This window comes from Acipenser ruthenus, chromosome 16 (genome assembly GCF_902713425.1).
Source record: "Acipenser ruthenus chromosome 16, fAciRut3.2 maternal haplotype, whole genome shotgun sequence".
Classification (NCBI taxonomy): Eukaryota; Metazoa; Chordata; class Actinopteri; order Acipenseriformes; family Acipenseridae; genus Acipenser; species Acipenser ruthenus.
In genome coordinates, this window is record NC_081204.1 from 26,565,933 (window position 1) to 26,581,309 (window position 15,377).

Here is a 15,377-nt window from a genome sequence, read left to right on the forward strand (position 1 = left end):
CAAGTGCTATTCCATTGCTTAAACAACATACCCATTGTAGTAGGCACATCTTTAACAGTGGTCCTGTTTTTGCAAAGCCTAGCAGCGCAGCACCACCACAATTACAATGCTGCCATTGTCTCGTTAATGTTGTACTTCATCAATGTCACCAGCATTCAGCTTTTTTATTCATTTATGCATGTACTGCATTTATGTATTTATTAAAAAATTCTGCTCCATGAAAACCACTTGATTTCAAGGGTGTGTTGAATAATCTAGACATCATTCAATTCACATTCACACAACAAGCAGAGATGCCCATATGACACAGACATGTGCACCTCCTAAACAGTATGATATATGTTGCATTGTAGTGTGTAATAATATTGCATATAAAATGAACTTTTCATAGAGTGATGAAGCACCTGCAGCAACAACGAGCTGATAAAGGGACACTCAGCAAGACAAGAGCAAAAGCAGCACAGCTATAAATAGGAAAGCAAATGAGTGTTTGCATTGGTGTATTGGTTGGTACTGTGTGATTTAGAAATACTACAAGAAACTTCATGATTTCAATGACAAACGTTTGGACTACAAGTCTTTCTCAGTCTATGTAGCACTATTAAGTTAGGGATGGGACTATTTGGGGTTTTGACTTGAAACTTGATAGGTATTGGATCCTCCAATGAATGGCCTTGACTTTTTCCAGACAGAATTTCATTTGAAGGTGTGCTGATCAGATTTTGGAGTTGGTTTGATCTTTGGCTTTTTCTTTGCTAGGTGGGTTTACAATTTATAGTAATTGTATCATTACCTCATGTAATAAATCATGCACCGTGTATTACAAATGTGACACACGTTTGTACAATATTACACAATGCCATTTGTATCCAATCCAATATGGGCTATTTTCTGTGGATTTTAATTCTTCAGAGAATGTTTTGGCTGTATTGCTGTTCAATTACATGTTATGGAGTTTCGGGAGGGGGGAGCGCTTAATGTTTATTTGTTGACAACCGCCTGCTGGGAATCTGAGCACGATGGAGGAAGTGTGGGTATTGGCCCTTTAAGAGGTTTGTCCATCGGTCAGAAGCACTGTTCATTGTTGTGAAAGAAATAGAAGCGAGTAAAGACATTGATCAAGGACAGCTCGAGACAGATTGTGCATACCACAGAGAGAGAGACAGCAAGTCATAGAGAGGTCTCGTTCCCGAATAAAACTGTGTGGAACTTTTAACAACTTTACTGGCAATGGGTGAGTGCTTATTTAATAGTAAAATTGAATGACACTAGCTGGTGATAATGGCTGTTGCAAACAACAGTCAGGAAAAGTTTTCTTTCCGTTTTATTTTACACACTCGTTTTATTTGTAATGATTTGATATGCAGCAACGTGTTCTTAATTAAATTAAACGTGTCGCAAAGTGTTTATTTGCATTATTTAAAATACATATGTAATATCTTACATTTGTGAAGGGCATTGTTCGGCATGTTTTAGATTTGTCATGGTGTGAGATGGCAGTCGAAGTGAGTTGATTCTGTTAGTATGCCTGCTGAACAAAACAGAAAAGTTATTTAAAATATATAATTGAATTTAACCAACTTTTTAATACTGCACATGTTATGTGTTTTCTTCAATAAGGTTGCAGAATAAAAACCTGTAGCTGGAGTTTTAAACTTTTAGTTAGCACAATTGTGAAATTAAACTGAAACTTCTTAAGTTTTCCAGCAATACGTCGGTATAATGCAGTGCACTTATTAGCCACGTTTTAATGGCAAATAGAATCGTTTTCTTTGTTTTGTTTTTTTGACTTGAAAACCTTTAGCCTATACATCAATTATCAGAAAGTCTTAGGTACTGTGCTGAGTTTACAGCTATTTTACATACACAAGCTTATTTATTTATTTATTTATTTATTTATTTATTTATTTATACATGTAAATAGTTTGTAAGTGAATGAACAAATAACAGCTGTTGGTTAAAGCAAAGTTAATGATGAAAAATCAGGTCCTTTGTGATGATTTGACAGGTGGCAGACGAGATACAAGGATGGACCAAAGAACCAGTCTAATGAATCCAGAGGAATGTGTATGTGCATTAATGCAGGAAGAGTAAAACAGTTTGTGCCTTACACAGAACAAATGTAATACTTTACTGGATGTGGTCTTGTAACTCAAATGAAGATATCCCAGCTAAAGCGTGGGTCCCCCCCACCCGCCCCCCACGTCCTCCCCTCAAGCTGCATGGTATTTGCTCATTGCAGAAATGGAAGAGTTTAGTGTTGGAACAGCTTGTGGTGTCCATGGTTTACAGCCTGCTTCTCAGAAAGGAGGGTGTTTGCATTGGGGACTCAGGCACAGCCCCTGAAATATGTTTTGCTGGCAGAGGAAAAAGATGGAAACAGACTAGTTACCTTTTTTCTTAAGTCATCACTATTCAGGGATGGAAATTAAACTTCCAATGCATATGTGTTACTTCATTTATAAAACTTATTACAAAAAAAAAAAATGTTAGCCTCCAGGGCTGGCTCTGGTATTAACTGTTTCACTTTTCAATATAGAGATTACAGCCAAAGAAAAATAAGATAACAACCCTAGTGTCAGAATTCTAAAGCTTCAAATCAACTAGTATTTTTAGGAAAAATAAAAGTGGTCCGGGGTCTAGTAAGAGCTCAATACTGGGAATCCCTCACTGGAAAACCTGCTGACTGGCTCTGAGCTGAGATTTGCATGTCATGTATTTACTACTGTCGAGTGTTGTAATGCAAACTGTTGGGTGTACCAGTCCCAGGCAGCCCGTGCCCTGTGTAGTGCAGGCACAGACGTTTCCAGCCCCAGTGACAGGGCCAGAGCAAGCTCCTCTTCCCCGCTAGCCTGCCTACTCAAAGGCTTGTTTGTTTGCCTCTCGAAGGGGGGCCCATTTCAGCCCCTTTCTTTGTTTACTTGACATCACCAGCTTTTGTTTGTCCACATTGAGGTCTGACAATGGCCATTGTCTCATTATAAAGGGAGCCTCTTTCTCAGACCGTCCTACAGTGGCACCATATATTTGTAGTACATTAGCTCAGTGTTGGGCATGGCACGGTGCATCCCTTAGATTTACAGTAGGTGCAAACCTCAAATAGACATTCTGCACATCACTGATTCATTCATTTCCAAAGGTGTGTTTTGGTATGTTAGCATATTGGTTACAATAACCCCCTTTATCTGTGTGCCCTGAACTAATTTAGCAATGTCAGTTTAATATATACCTTAAATTCTTGCTAACTGGAGTGTACCATAGACTTCCCAGTAAAACTGCTTGCTGTCTTGCTGTTTGTTTTTAATCATTCAAATTTGTGCCATTTAATTTTGAAATTCTTGAAACTTGCTAAAAAAAGGGGTCAATTGGATCATGACTGTGGTCCCTTGGTATGAGAACCTAGCAGGGTTAACTGTTCCGGATCTAAATTCAGCTTTCATTGATACAATTCAAATCAGGCAATTTTAGATTTAGTTCATTCATGGGTGTCAATCGAAAGGCTGGGATAACGAGACTTGAAGTTTACTGGTCCCAGCTTGCACCCTTTGCATCAAAAAATTATATTCGAGAACATAAATTTGACTTGTGTTTGGTGTGCTTTATTCCCATAGGTTGTTACGAATGCTGTGTGAAATGCTTGGGTGGGATTCCCTATACCTCTCTCTTCGCCACCCTGCTCTGCTTTACTGGGGTGGCTCTGTTCTGCGGCTGTGGGCACCAGGCACTGACTGAGACCGAGCGGCTCATTGAGACCTACTTCTCTCGAAACCTGCAGGACTACACCTCACTGGCCTACATGTGAGCACATCCTTAATATGGGAGAAATGTAAAAAAAATAGTGGTGAAGGGGTATATTTCAAACTAGAAGAGACTGTTCTGTCTACAGTACCAGTAATCCTTTTAAGGTATAACTGGGACCAAACCGGAAAACTGGCCAAGATCATGTGAGAATTGTGAAACCCAAGGTGGTATGGTGGAAGGCTATGTTGTGGTCACTTGAGAGATTAGTAAAGGGATAGGGAATATGTATTAAGATTTAATTTTCTCTAAATGCCCTAACTTGTGTTAATCCGTAGAGTTAAGGAAATCTGTCACCCAACCACAGTTTACATTAAAGCTGGCAAATAGGGGCAGAAAGGTTTTTCCATTGCTCATCTGGTATAGCAAATCAGCCTTTAAACCCACTGCCTGCCCCCTCGTCCTGAACTCCAACTGTTTTCTCTTCCCTCCTCCTTTTTCTTCCTTATTTCACAGAATCGTGTATTTCCAGTATATTATCTACGGGACTGCTTCCTTCTTCTTCCTGTACTGTATCATCCTGCTGGCAGAGGGCTTCTATACCACCAGTGCCATCAAGGAGACATTTGGAAACTTCAGGTCCACCTTATGTGGGAGATTCCTGAGCACCACGGTAATGAACCAGGGTGGAGAAGGTGGTGGTGGCTCTCGACCTCCAGTCTCACCACAAAACAATTTCAAAGTCATGAAACCGCTGTTTTATTAAGACAGAGTTGAAAACCTGTGCTGTTTGTACCCAGCATTATTTCAAATGAGAACCCTGAATCGCGTTCTGCTGCACTTGGTAGCTCCTGTGCAATGATTGTGCAATAGGTTTTGTTCGGTAGACTCTGTAACACCGTACTGATAGATCCTGTTGCCTCATTTCTCCTCATTCTCAGTTTATTGCAGTGACCTACCTGCTTGCAGTGATCTGGCTTCTTGTGTTTGCCTGCGCTGCACTGCCTGTCTATATTTTCTACAACATGTCGTCAACATGCCAGACCATTACCATCCTGTCTGAGACCAGCTCAGGACTCAACCAACTCTGTGTGGACGCCAGGCAATACGGTACGGGAACAATTCACTTTTCATTTATTTAAAAATTCAGTTCCCTGTGGCAGACAATACAGGGATCCTCCTTCACTCTCCTAAGCAATATCAACCACTGAAACGCATTTGAAGAGCCACCAGGGAGAGATGAACTTCACTCCTCTGCCTTGCTGGGGTACTGCCCTGGGATGCCACGCCAATAAATGCCTTGAGATTCACAAAGCCCTTCTCTTTGGAGCCACTGTAGTGAATAATTCCTTTCTATACTAGGCCTTCGCCTAATTACTTCTGTCAGATCAAAGACAGTTCACAGTTTACACCAGGCTTGCTCACAATGTGGGAGGCAGTTACCAGGAGGTAGAGCAAGTGTTGAGGAAGACTTTAGTCTCTGCTTTTGTTTTCTTCAGGAGTCTTGCCCTGGAATGCTACACCTGGAAAAGTCTGTGGGATGACACTGGTAGCTGTTTGTAAAACTAAGGAGGTGAGTACAGCAGATCAGCTGTCATCTATCGCTCCCCTTCATGTCATACATCATACATTGCCACACTTTAAAACCGAGATTACCTCTATAGTTACTACTGTAGTTACCACTGGTATTTTGAAAAATCTTCAAGATTTAAGGCATTGAAAAGATTGCTAAACCTTGACCCAGATGTTAGTTTTGAATTCAGTGGAGCTTGGTAGTTATAAAAGTTGAACCCTACTGAAACTTTTTTCTTCTCAGGCTCTCAGAGCTACAGTAAAACATTTTCGTTCTACACTTTCCAATCTAGGGCAGGCTAACTTATAATTGTGGAAGTTTTTGTCTTTACACTGTTTCCCAGAGAGATGAGGAAGACTGCTAATTGATATCGATATGGGTTTGCAGTCTGTTGTTTTGTATTTTGCAGTTTGACATGACCTTCGACCTGTATATAGCAGCCTTTGCTGGAGCTGGAGCGACTCTCGTTGCACTGGTGAGTACACTCTGCTAGGGCACTTTTAGTGGGAGTCCAGTGTTCAAGATGAATATATTTTTAAAAGTCTGAATGATTCTCTTTGGCCTTCATGCTGAGGCATCACAGATCACGACAATAAAATAGTGATATACTGAAGAGTTGTGGTCAAATCAAATCCAGCTACAAACAAGTACACCTGTACCAGGTAAAAAGCTCCTTTTCAGCTATAACCTTTGTGTATGAAAAGTGAGCATGTTGATGTGTAAAGGACATGCTCTGGGGATGTTGAAGAAATTCAGCATTTGCAATGTCTATTGTTAATATGTGTTAGATTTCAGGCAGTAGAAATACCCACCAAACATAGTTGTATTTTATAAGAAAACTACAAGATGTCAGTGGAGGATGAGTGAATGTTGTAAGACTGCAGTAATATTATAAAAACAGTGATTCTCATTCTTTTTTTTTCTGTCTTTCTCTATTTTGCCATCTCTCTCTAGCTCACCTACATGATGTCCACAACCTATAACTTTGCTGTGCTGAAGTTTCTGGGGCGACAGGGTATCTGCACTAGGTGCTAGTTTCTCCAGTTTCAAACTGTCTCTTAACACACAACGCTGAGCTTCCAATTCTGGTCTAGTACAGTCAGGACTTTCAAAAAGATGTCAGGAGTTGAATGAAACTCTTACATATAAACTGTTCATATTTTTATTTGACATTTTTACAAAACAGTGTTAAAATAACCAAAAAAGTATTCCAAATAAGGATTAGATATCCTTAAATTATATTTGAATATCTGTCAGGTAAGAGTGGAATGAATCTTCTTCCCAATTCAGGAAGTCCAGCTACTGCCTTTCTGTTTTAAAAGATTGGATAAAAGCTGCTAATTTTTATTAAAAAATAAATAAACAAGCTATTATAAGGCTTTTGAATCATTTATATTCTAACAAGCTGCTGACTGTACTAGGCTTAAATGAGGGTATAACCTGTACTTTACATGCTTTGTTCTGTGTGAAATGAAAGATTTCTTGGTCCCTTTTCCCTGTCTGCACAAATCTCTCACTGCTGCCCTTAAACATTCAATTGATCAATACTATACTGTAATTCCTGATGGATTACTGCTGCCAGCTATGTTTTGAGGGCCTGTTAACTAAACTTTGCTTTTGAAGCAGCAGATGGTAAACCATACATGCTGGTTACCATGGCATCACTTTTGGCCCATGCTTACTTTCACAGCATCCCTTATAGCTAATGCCAAGTAGTTATGGTTGCTGTAGACTTGACAGTTGCCTGTTGGCCTCATATCTGGGATACTGTGTGTGGGATAGATTCTTAGTATTAGCCTAGTGTTCCATCTTAGAATTGGGAATGTGTATATGACTGTTCGAATGTGGGACTGATATTGAAAGTCCATGTAAAGAAATGAATCCGGTAAGTATAAACGTGCTTAAGTTATAGCATGCCAATCCAACCACCTTTTTGTTCTTCTGAAAAGCGTAGATAACTCAGTGCTACCATATGAGTTTGGGTCTAAACGCCTTGGCTAAAAAACTTATTTTGACAGTTGCTTTTAGATGGTTATCAGAACCCCCTTAAATTAGTTTGTCTAACAGTTGAGATCAATAGACCTCATTTTGTTTCGCATCAAAAGTTTGAGCCATTTTCTTGGGCACTAGAACTGTTTCTTCAAATTCTAGAACTCACCTTTTGTGCATTTCCATTTCTTAAGTGGGTATCACATTTTTTTGAGAGTATCATTAAAGGTATTTTTATTGTAATACAGAAGTAATTGTTCCTCCTGGTGTCAACTGCATCATCAATGTGACCCAGGTACAACAGAGTGAGCCTATATCCTATTAATGAAGCAGTTGAATGATCGCAAGTTGGATGTTCTGTTCCTGATTTTTGTTCCCAGCTTCCATCAAGGCCCTAAAGTACCACTGATTTACATATTCCAATTGTTCCTATTAAATCTGGATTGGCCCTCTAGGGCCGGAATTAGGAATCCATGCTTTATGCATTCAAAAACAGACTACAACACGGGGAAGAGAGTGATGTGGGAGGATTTCAAAACCTTAGTTAGTGGCTTATTTTGTTCTGAACCTACCCAAAGCTAAATGTGCAAAAACCCTTATTGTGTACCCATGAATCTTAATGCATTTCTGCAGCACTTAACTGTAATATAATAACCAGATTCTATAAACTTTCTTAATGGGAACGTTTGTGGAAGGTGCTATTGAAAGGGGCTTTGTTAAGGTGTAACTCTATTCAACCCCTTTTAACAATCTCTTTGAAATTATTGCTAAACTCAAAAGCGTGCATTTGTATATATTAACTACTGTAGCTCTACAGCACTTGTGTGGCTATTAAAGTAGTGCCTGTTACATCATTAGTGGTGTTTTATATGAAAAAGGAAGGTTCTGCCTTTAAAGGTGTTGACTGTTACTGTAATTGAGCTGAAAGGCTGAAATGTGTCAGTAAGCAGGTATTTTTGGTAATAAAAGATGGTCAAAGATGGTAAAAAAAAGGCTGATGTGATGAATTCTTGTTTTTCTTTTTTATGGTGGCAAATGTTTAATGCTCCTGGAGTCATTTTGAGGTTTTAAACACACTAACTGGCCTATTTTTAGTATTCTTTATCTGGGATTCCCAAAGCATAGAAATATTATCTCTGAAATGATCCTGACAGCTGACGAAACAATGATCCACAGGCCAGGGGAACAATTTATTTATATTGAACAGGACTCATGCAAAAATAGGTTACCATGGCCTGAATCTCCATAATCACAATTGATTGACCTACATATCGAAATTTGAAATTCAGTCAGTCAAATACACACATTTTCAAGTAGCAAGATTTTCAAATCTGGTAAATAACATTGAGAACATTTTGATTTAGTCATTTAGTGCATGCATGAGTTAAATTTTTTCTGCTAAATCATATGTATAAATATGTTTTTGCAAACTGTTCTTTTCCGTGTTTTTAATGGCTTGGAAGCCAGACTTGCCCAGGGGCCCAGGACAGTCCACTCAGACACAAAGCCAGCCATCCTTCTCTCCCCACAGATTCATTTCCTCATGACGCTGTCGGCTAACTGGGCTTATTCCAAAGACTCCTGGAAGGTGAGACTATACAACTCTATCCGAGTGAAGGAGACCCAAGAACTGGAGGAGATCCTGAAATCCTCCAGGAATGGTACCACTTCCTCCAATGAGATAGAGAAGGCTTGAAGGAGTCAAGGGTGGGAAAGAGTATACTCATGCTTTCCATTTATTTTATCTGAATGTATACAGACACACGTACTACACATCTTGTGAATTATCAGATTTTATATCCACAAGAAAGACACTGTGATGTCTCTTTAAATGTGTGATCAGATTAGGCACAATTAGGTTGTCTTGTTTATTTATGGATGTATATAGTTTGGACCTGGCCATAGTGGCAACATTGTTTTGTTCTGGATATAGTGCCTAACTTTAGGGAAAAGAAAATGGAAAGTTTTGGAAACACTTGAATACATGGGGTGAGTTTGAGAGATCAATTTACTAAATTATTTGTATTTGATTTTTTTTTAAAGAATGAAATTGTGTTTGATAACTACTTGAAGCTGAATGTGTTAGACTGATGGTGCCACGTTTAAACACTTTAGTTTAATTCATTAGGTAAAAAGTATGCGATTTTTATTTTTTTGCTTTGCTATTACTTTATTTTAAAATTTTAGTATATTTGTTTTGTTTCCCAAATGAATAATTTTAGCAACAAGCGTTTAATAACATCATTTCAAATGTTAAGATGTCTTTCACTGCACGAGTTAATCTATATAGCATACTTTTAAGTTTTGCAGTCATGAAATGGCTTAAATGGTAGTTTCAAGTTACTGTACATTGTCTACCACTATATTATTTGTTTTCCTTTTAATTTAAAATATTTAGGTTAATTTTCAAAGGTACCCAAATGTCCTCAAACACACCATGCATGAAATGATTTGTCAATAAAAAGAATAAATATATATATATATATATATATATATATTTAAAAAAATCTGATATATGATTACTGTCCTGTAGAAAAATGTCAGAGATCATGATAAAAGTACCTGTGGATACATATCTAGCAAACAGTACTCTGATGAAGACTGCCCTGATTTTATTTATATTATATATATATATATAAATATGAAATCTGCTCTGGGGAAAATATTAAGACAACGTACACCTTTGCATTTTGAACAGTTTATTTTGTATTACTTTGATTTAAAAGCACTACACTGTTAGGTATGTAACACTAGCCTGTTCCATTTTAGTGCAATGAACGGCTCCACAATGCCAGCATCACTTCTTATACAGCGTGTCTAATGGCTGCCTTGTGACACTGTACCTGTAACACACAAAGAGACTGAATATACTGTTTGGAGACATGCCACACCAGATAAACTTCAGCTTCCCCCCCCAAAACACAAAAATATATTTTTGTGCTCCATTTATATGACATTATTTTTAAATGTGCATAATTCAAATTCACATTTAAGAACCCTCATTCAGTTTCATATATACACTACCCGTCAACCGTATTTGGACACAGATGCAGAACAGCTGGTGTGGTATTAGTTTTACTACTAGAGAATGTGTTTCGTATTTGGCCTGGTCTTAATTCATACTGCTGCCATGGTGTCTGTGGTGTGATATTTTAGTAACTTTGCTACTTCAGCAAAGAAAAGTCTTCCTTGTTGTTACAATAAGTACACTATCCCATTTGCAGCCTTAAGACATTATTTGTAACACACAGTAAAATTAATATTGGCATGATAATTACTAACACTGTGTAACCCCAGTGATATGTATTGCACAGGTTTATATGTTGTATTATATATATATATATATATATATTATATATATATACACATACATACACACACACACACACATACATATATATATATATATATATATATATATGTATATGTGTGTGTGTATGTGTGTATATATATATATATATATATATATATATATATACACATACACACACACACATATATATATATATATATATATATATATATATATATATATATATATATATATATATATATACACACATATATATACACACACGAGGAGCAATATCACCATGTCTAGTACCACAGGCATGCTTAATTAATAAAACATTTTTTGAAAATGGCATTCCTCTCTCGCAAAATGGAATACTTCCTGGAATGTAAATGTATTAAATATGACTACATTGTCAAGGATCTGCAGGTAACATTATTTAATCCCTTTACTGATGCATGAGAGTATGTTTAAAATATGTACCATGGCAGTAAATACCACACTAGTAATATCTGGCCATAAGTTATGCAAGACAGAGGATCTGAAGTTTAGTTTAGTCCAGTTATCCTCAAGCCGTAGCCCCTCAGTGCAGCCCTAGTAATTGGGGCTAATGAACACTGAATGCAGAATGAGAAAAAAATACAATAAAATAGACACCACACATACAGTACACCCATCCCAGCAAGATATTCAAAAAGGACAGACTCAGATTGCAGGGTCTATTTTAATGATCTAAGTCAAGTGGGCATTGCTGGCACTTCCAGTCCAGATCTGTGTTCCACCCAACCACAGTGATGGAAATAAGACTCCTACTGCATAGCAGTTTCACCCATTCCTGGTTTTAATACAAGCTCAGGTGTGTTGCCTTACATTCATAGTGAAACAACGAATGGATTAAATTACTATGCAATGGGAGTCCTATTTCCATCCTTTAACCATTTAAAAAATAAGTGTCAAATCTTTGTTCTAAGGAGCAGGGTGCAGGACCCATGCCCTTTATATTATATTCACACTACCTATATAAGCACTGTCAGCATGAATTGAAAACAAAACATCAGATTGCTATTCACTATCACAATATTTTGTTCTTGCATAATTTGAGTAGTGTAAATAGGGTACAGTCTTCATTTAAATCTGAGATTTGAATTTGGCTGCATTTAAATCATTAAGTAAAACAGACCCATGCGTTAAAGAGACTATAACTCTGAAGACAGACCTGATCAAGACTTTCATATACTACATTATCTACAATTAGAAATACAAAAAAATAATATTCAATTCGTAGGCTAAAAATGACATTCCTTTAGTGCTATATTCATTTGTAATGAACAGTTTATCCAATAACAATCATGTGAGCTCTCATCCTTGCTGTGCACAAAGCAGAAAAAAGGAGGATAGGGTTACAAGTTACATGTTATGGCATTTGGACATGAACAGGCTCCACACACTGCTAAACTGAAATACAACACAGCCTTTATGTTTGCTGTGGATTATGTGACATATTCTAAAGATAACATTTATAGGATAGAGCTTATCAGAACTGAATATATCGCACCATCACCTCAGTCTTTGCTTTTAAGTACAAGGATACCTCTGAACGTTGATAGGACCACACATGACAAAGACTAGCTTGTCAGCATCTAGGTCTAGTTCAGAAGTACTCAGCTTTCTAGTTTAGTATCTTTGTTATACAGTATCAGCATTAGACATAGGTAAAAAGAATTCACAAAAATATTACATTTACTTTTAGTAGTGAAGCAAATACAAAACAGCAGCAAATAACCTCAAACTACTGAAACCGAACTTGCAGGTAGGGGCAGGCACAGCCAGGAGTCAAGGTTATAACATAAGTGTGTTTAGTGTAGCAATACAAATCTTGTGTGTTTTTGTAAGTACCGATCAAATCTTTGAAATGTCAATCACTTCCATTGCTGTTTGTCAAATTCTGTCCAGTGGACTATCTGCTGTTGGACCATTTGTCTAGTGAAGAGGTACTAGGAATAAACAGTGAAATTGAATTTTAAAGTCTAGTCTATCTATCTTAAGGGACAGAGTCAAATAAACAGTGCAAGGCCTGAAATGACAGTTTTGATCACAGTGTATCATAGGGTACTTTGGCTCATTACTGTTTCATGTTAGACATGCAATGCTACAGAGAAATATGGAATGTAAACATACCTTTATCACCTGAAATGTCACTTGAGATTCATATGGAGAAACCCATTGTACCATTTACTTGATTAATAAATACAACAATGCATGTTAGCACACTGCTAGTACCTGGATAAAATTGTTCCATGCATTTCACAGACATACAAAAAAAAAAAAGTAACTGAAATGTCAAGAAGTTTAGGTTTAGTCATGTAAAAGCTGGAACCCCCCCCCCCCCCCCCCCCCAGGTCACTTTACAACCCTTGCAAACAATTATTTAAATAAATAGCTATAAAATGTAAAAAGTTTTGCAAACACAATGCCAAGCAAAACTATAAAATTGAAGATCGCCCCTAAAAAATTCCCTTTAAATACACCGGTCCGATACAAACTACTGACTTGTGCATAAAAAGCCCACGCCGGCTGTCAATCCAGTCTCGTTAACAGCAGCAAAGTGGAGAATGAACAAAGCAAGACATTGATTATGCATGTAAATTACCGAGCCATTTTAACTTGGTTACCCCATCTTTAAGATCTGGTAGCCACAGCAGTTCAGGTCAATCATGATTAGCCTGGAAGGCCAAAAAAGAAGTAGCAGTTCATTCCAGCTCACTGGGGGTCTATGAACAGAAAGACAGGAAGACGCTCTTCAAGAGCTATCAGACTGTGCTGATTTTCTGAGGGGTTCTTAGTAGAGAGTTAGACTGTACTGGAATTCTCTCTCTAAAAGCAAACTTTTCCATCGCTGTACCACTGAAAAACAGGATCCTCGTCTGGCTTTATTGTGTCTCCTTTCCAATACAGCTCATCAAACAGCTTACATTTATTATATAATTATATGCCCGGAAGGCTAGGAAATGGTTCCAGATCAGCCATTTATTCTATACTGTTTTGCAGTCTCCATATATCCATTTTTGAAGCACCCTACCATGTTGAACTGGTGGGCCGTCAACTCCACAGCCGGACAGCCTACCTAAAAATACAGATCTGTATCACACAATACATCAGATGCTTCCTCCCTGACCCCTTTCCTTAAACAGCTCCAGCAGCCTAGGTAAAGAAACCACTGATGCCAACAAGGTGAGCTGAGAGACACAGAGGGGGAACTGACCGGTAGGTGCCATCCACTCAGTCTCAGCAGCAGGAAGAAGAGGAAGCTTTGCGGTTGCCGTGGAGGTCGATGGTGTTCCCCAGAATGGAGTGCTCCAGCTGCTCCTCCACAGCCAGTACCTGCCTCACAGCCTCTTCAAAAGCCACCTCCACATTTGTGTCGTCCTTGGCGCTCGTTTCGAAATAGGGGTAGCTGCCGTTTTCTTGGCACCAGACCTGGGCTTCCTCTGTGGTCACCTGCCTCTCGCTCTTGTCCACTTTGTTCCCCAGGATGACAAAGGGGAATCTCTCTGGCTCCTTCACGTCAGAGTAGAAGATGAACTCTTTCTTCCAGCAACCCAGGTTTTCGAAGCTCTGGTGGTCGTCCACGCTGAAGGTGAGCAGGCAGCAGTCGGCCCCGCGGTAGAAGGGAGTACGCAGGCTCTTGAATCGCTCCTGCCCGGCCGTGTCCCAGATTTGCAGTGTGACGAAGCGCCCGTCCACCTCCAGGTCCCGGTTCAGGAACTCCACCCCAATGGTGTGGAAGGACTGCGAGTCGAACTTGTTTGTGACGTACCTGTTCATCAGGGAGCTCTTCCCCACCCCGCCGTCCCCCAGCAAGATCACTTTCAGCAGCAGCGACTTTCCGCTCATGTCTCCAAGTTGCAGCCTCTTAAAAAAAACAATTCATTTTAAATAGCTATGGTATTGTACATGAATGTGAAATGAAGCTACAATTCAGTTCAAACCAATGCTTTAACTTTCTACCACTTATGTGAACATTATTAACATCAGTGGGTCCTATTTTATTGTGCCCAGGTTATTTTTTTTACGTTAATTCAAGATATTCAAATATATATATAAATCCAATAAATGTAGCTGCGAATTTTTCAAAACGTTAGGTATTCTTTTGGTTTTATTTAACGTTCATGTCATTACTTGAGCATTGTCTGCTGACTAAGAACAGCAATTACAGATTAAGATAATAAGGAACCGAGATTTATTTGCTACCCGGCAGCAACAACTCTCCCGGACACTATCTGACAGGACCCGGCTTCCAATTGCGCAAACGCGTCTGAACAGCTGCGTAATGTTTACAAATGCTCACTATTTTGAGGCCACGGTTTCGGCTTTCAGCAACGCACACGTACTGTGAGAGAACAAAACACATAGAAAACAAAGATAATTGACACATTTATAACTATAAATGCACTTAAATTGAAAGTTCACTGTTATATGCATGCTATTTACAATGAAACGGACTGAATAAAGCAAGTAAAGTATAACACGCCCAGGCTTCATCCCCACAGCATTGTCTATAAGATCAAATTAGTATGACTCAGTTAACTTATTTGTTAAAGGAATTTGAATTTACCTCTTGCACCTGAGTGACAGCGATTTCCGTTACTTTTTTCGGTGTGTTGACCCTTTTTCTTATAAAGGAACTGCAGGTGCCGCGCAGCCGCGTCACTCCCAGATCAAGCGCGCCCCTGACGTTCACCGGGGGCGCGCTCGTCGTGCTTTTGTTTTTGTCAAAACCTGGTG

The 15,377-nt window shown here is 38.6% G+C and overlaps 2 protein-coding genes across 3 annotated transcripts; one reads left to right on the plus strand and one right to left on the minus strand.

Annotated features, from left to right (window-relative positions):
* Positions 1 to 1,072: 1,072 nt before the first annotated feature.
* On the plus strand, positions 1,073 to 9,762 carry LOC117963296 (proteolipid protein DM alpha-like). 2 transcript variants are annotated; one of them, XM_058989169.1, is made up of 7 exons: positions 1,073 to 1,234; positions 3,612 to 3,798; positions 4,255 to 4,411; positions 4,680 to 4,848; positions 5,238 to 5,311; positions 5,721 to 5,786; positions 8,832 to 9,762. In XM_058989169.1, the coding sequence occupies exons 1-7, from the start codon at positions 1,231 to 1,233 to the stop codon at positions 8,994 to 8,996; spliced, it is 822 nt and encodes a 273-aa protein (XP_058845152.1). In that variant the 5' UTR covers positions 1,073 to 1,230; the 3' UTR covers positions 8,997 to 9,762. The 2 variants fall into 2 exon arrangements, with proteins under 2 accessions (XP_058845152.1, XP_058845153.1); XM_058989170.1 differs by lacking the exon at positions 8,832 to 9,762 and adding an exon at positions 6,266 to 8,154 and having other exon boundaries at positions 1,076 to 1,234.
* Positions 9,763 to 12,978: 3,216 nt separating this feature from the next.
* Positions 12,979 to 15,345, minus strand: LOC117412134 (ras-related protein Rab-9B). The gene is made up of 2 exons (XM_058989186.1): positions 15,208 to 15,345; positions 12,979 to 14,504 (listed from the first exon to the last, which is right to left on the minus strand). The coding sequence occupies exon 2, from the start codon at positions 14,484 to 14,486 to the stop codon at positions 13,878 to 13,880; it is 609 nt and encodes a 202-aa protein (XP_058845169.1). The 5' UTR covers positions 14,487 to 14,504; positions 15,208 to 15,345; the 3' UTR covers positions 12,979 to 13,877.
* Between the last annotated feature and the right edge of the window lie 32 nt (positions 15,346 to 15,377).

Bases quoted from the DNA above. Each gene is read 5' to 3' on its own strand.
- LOC117412134 (XM_058989186.1), bottom strand. From the start codon at position 14,486: ATGAGCGGAAAGTCGCTGCTGCTGAAAGTGATCTTGCTGGGGGACGGC.
- LOC117963296 (XM_058989169.1), top strand. The intron at 4,412-4,679 runs GTAATGAACCAG...CCTCATTCTCAG, and splicing joins GGAGATTCCTGAGCACCACG to TTTATTGCAGTGACCTACCT. The intron at 5,787-8,831 runs GTGAGTACACTC...CTCTCCCCACAG, and splicing joins GAGCGACTCTCGTTGCACTG to ATTCATTTCCTCATGACGCT.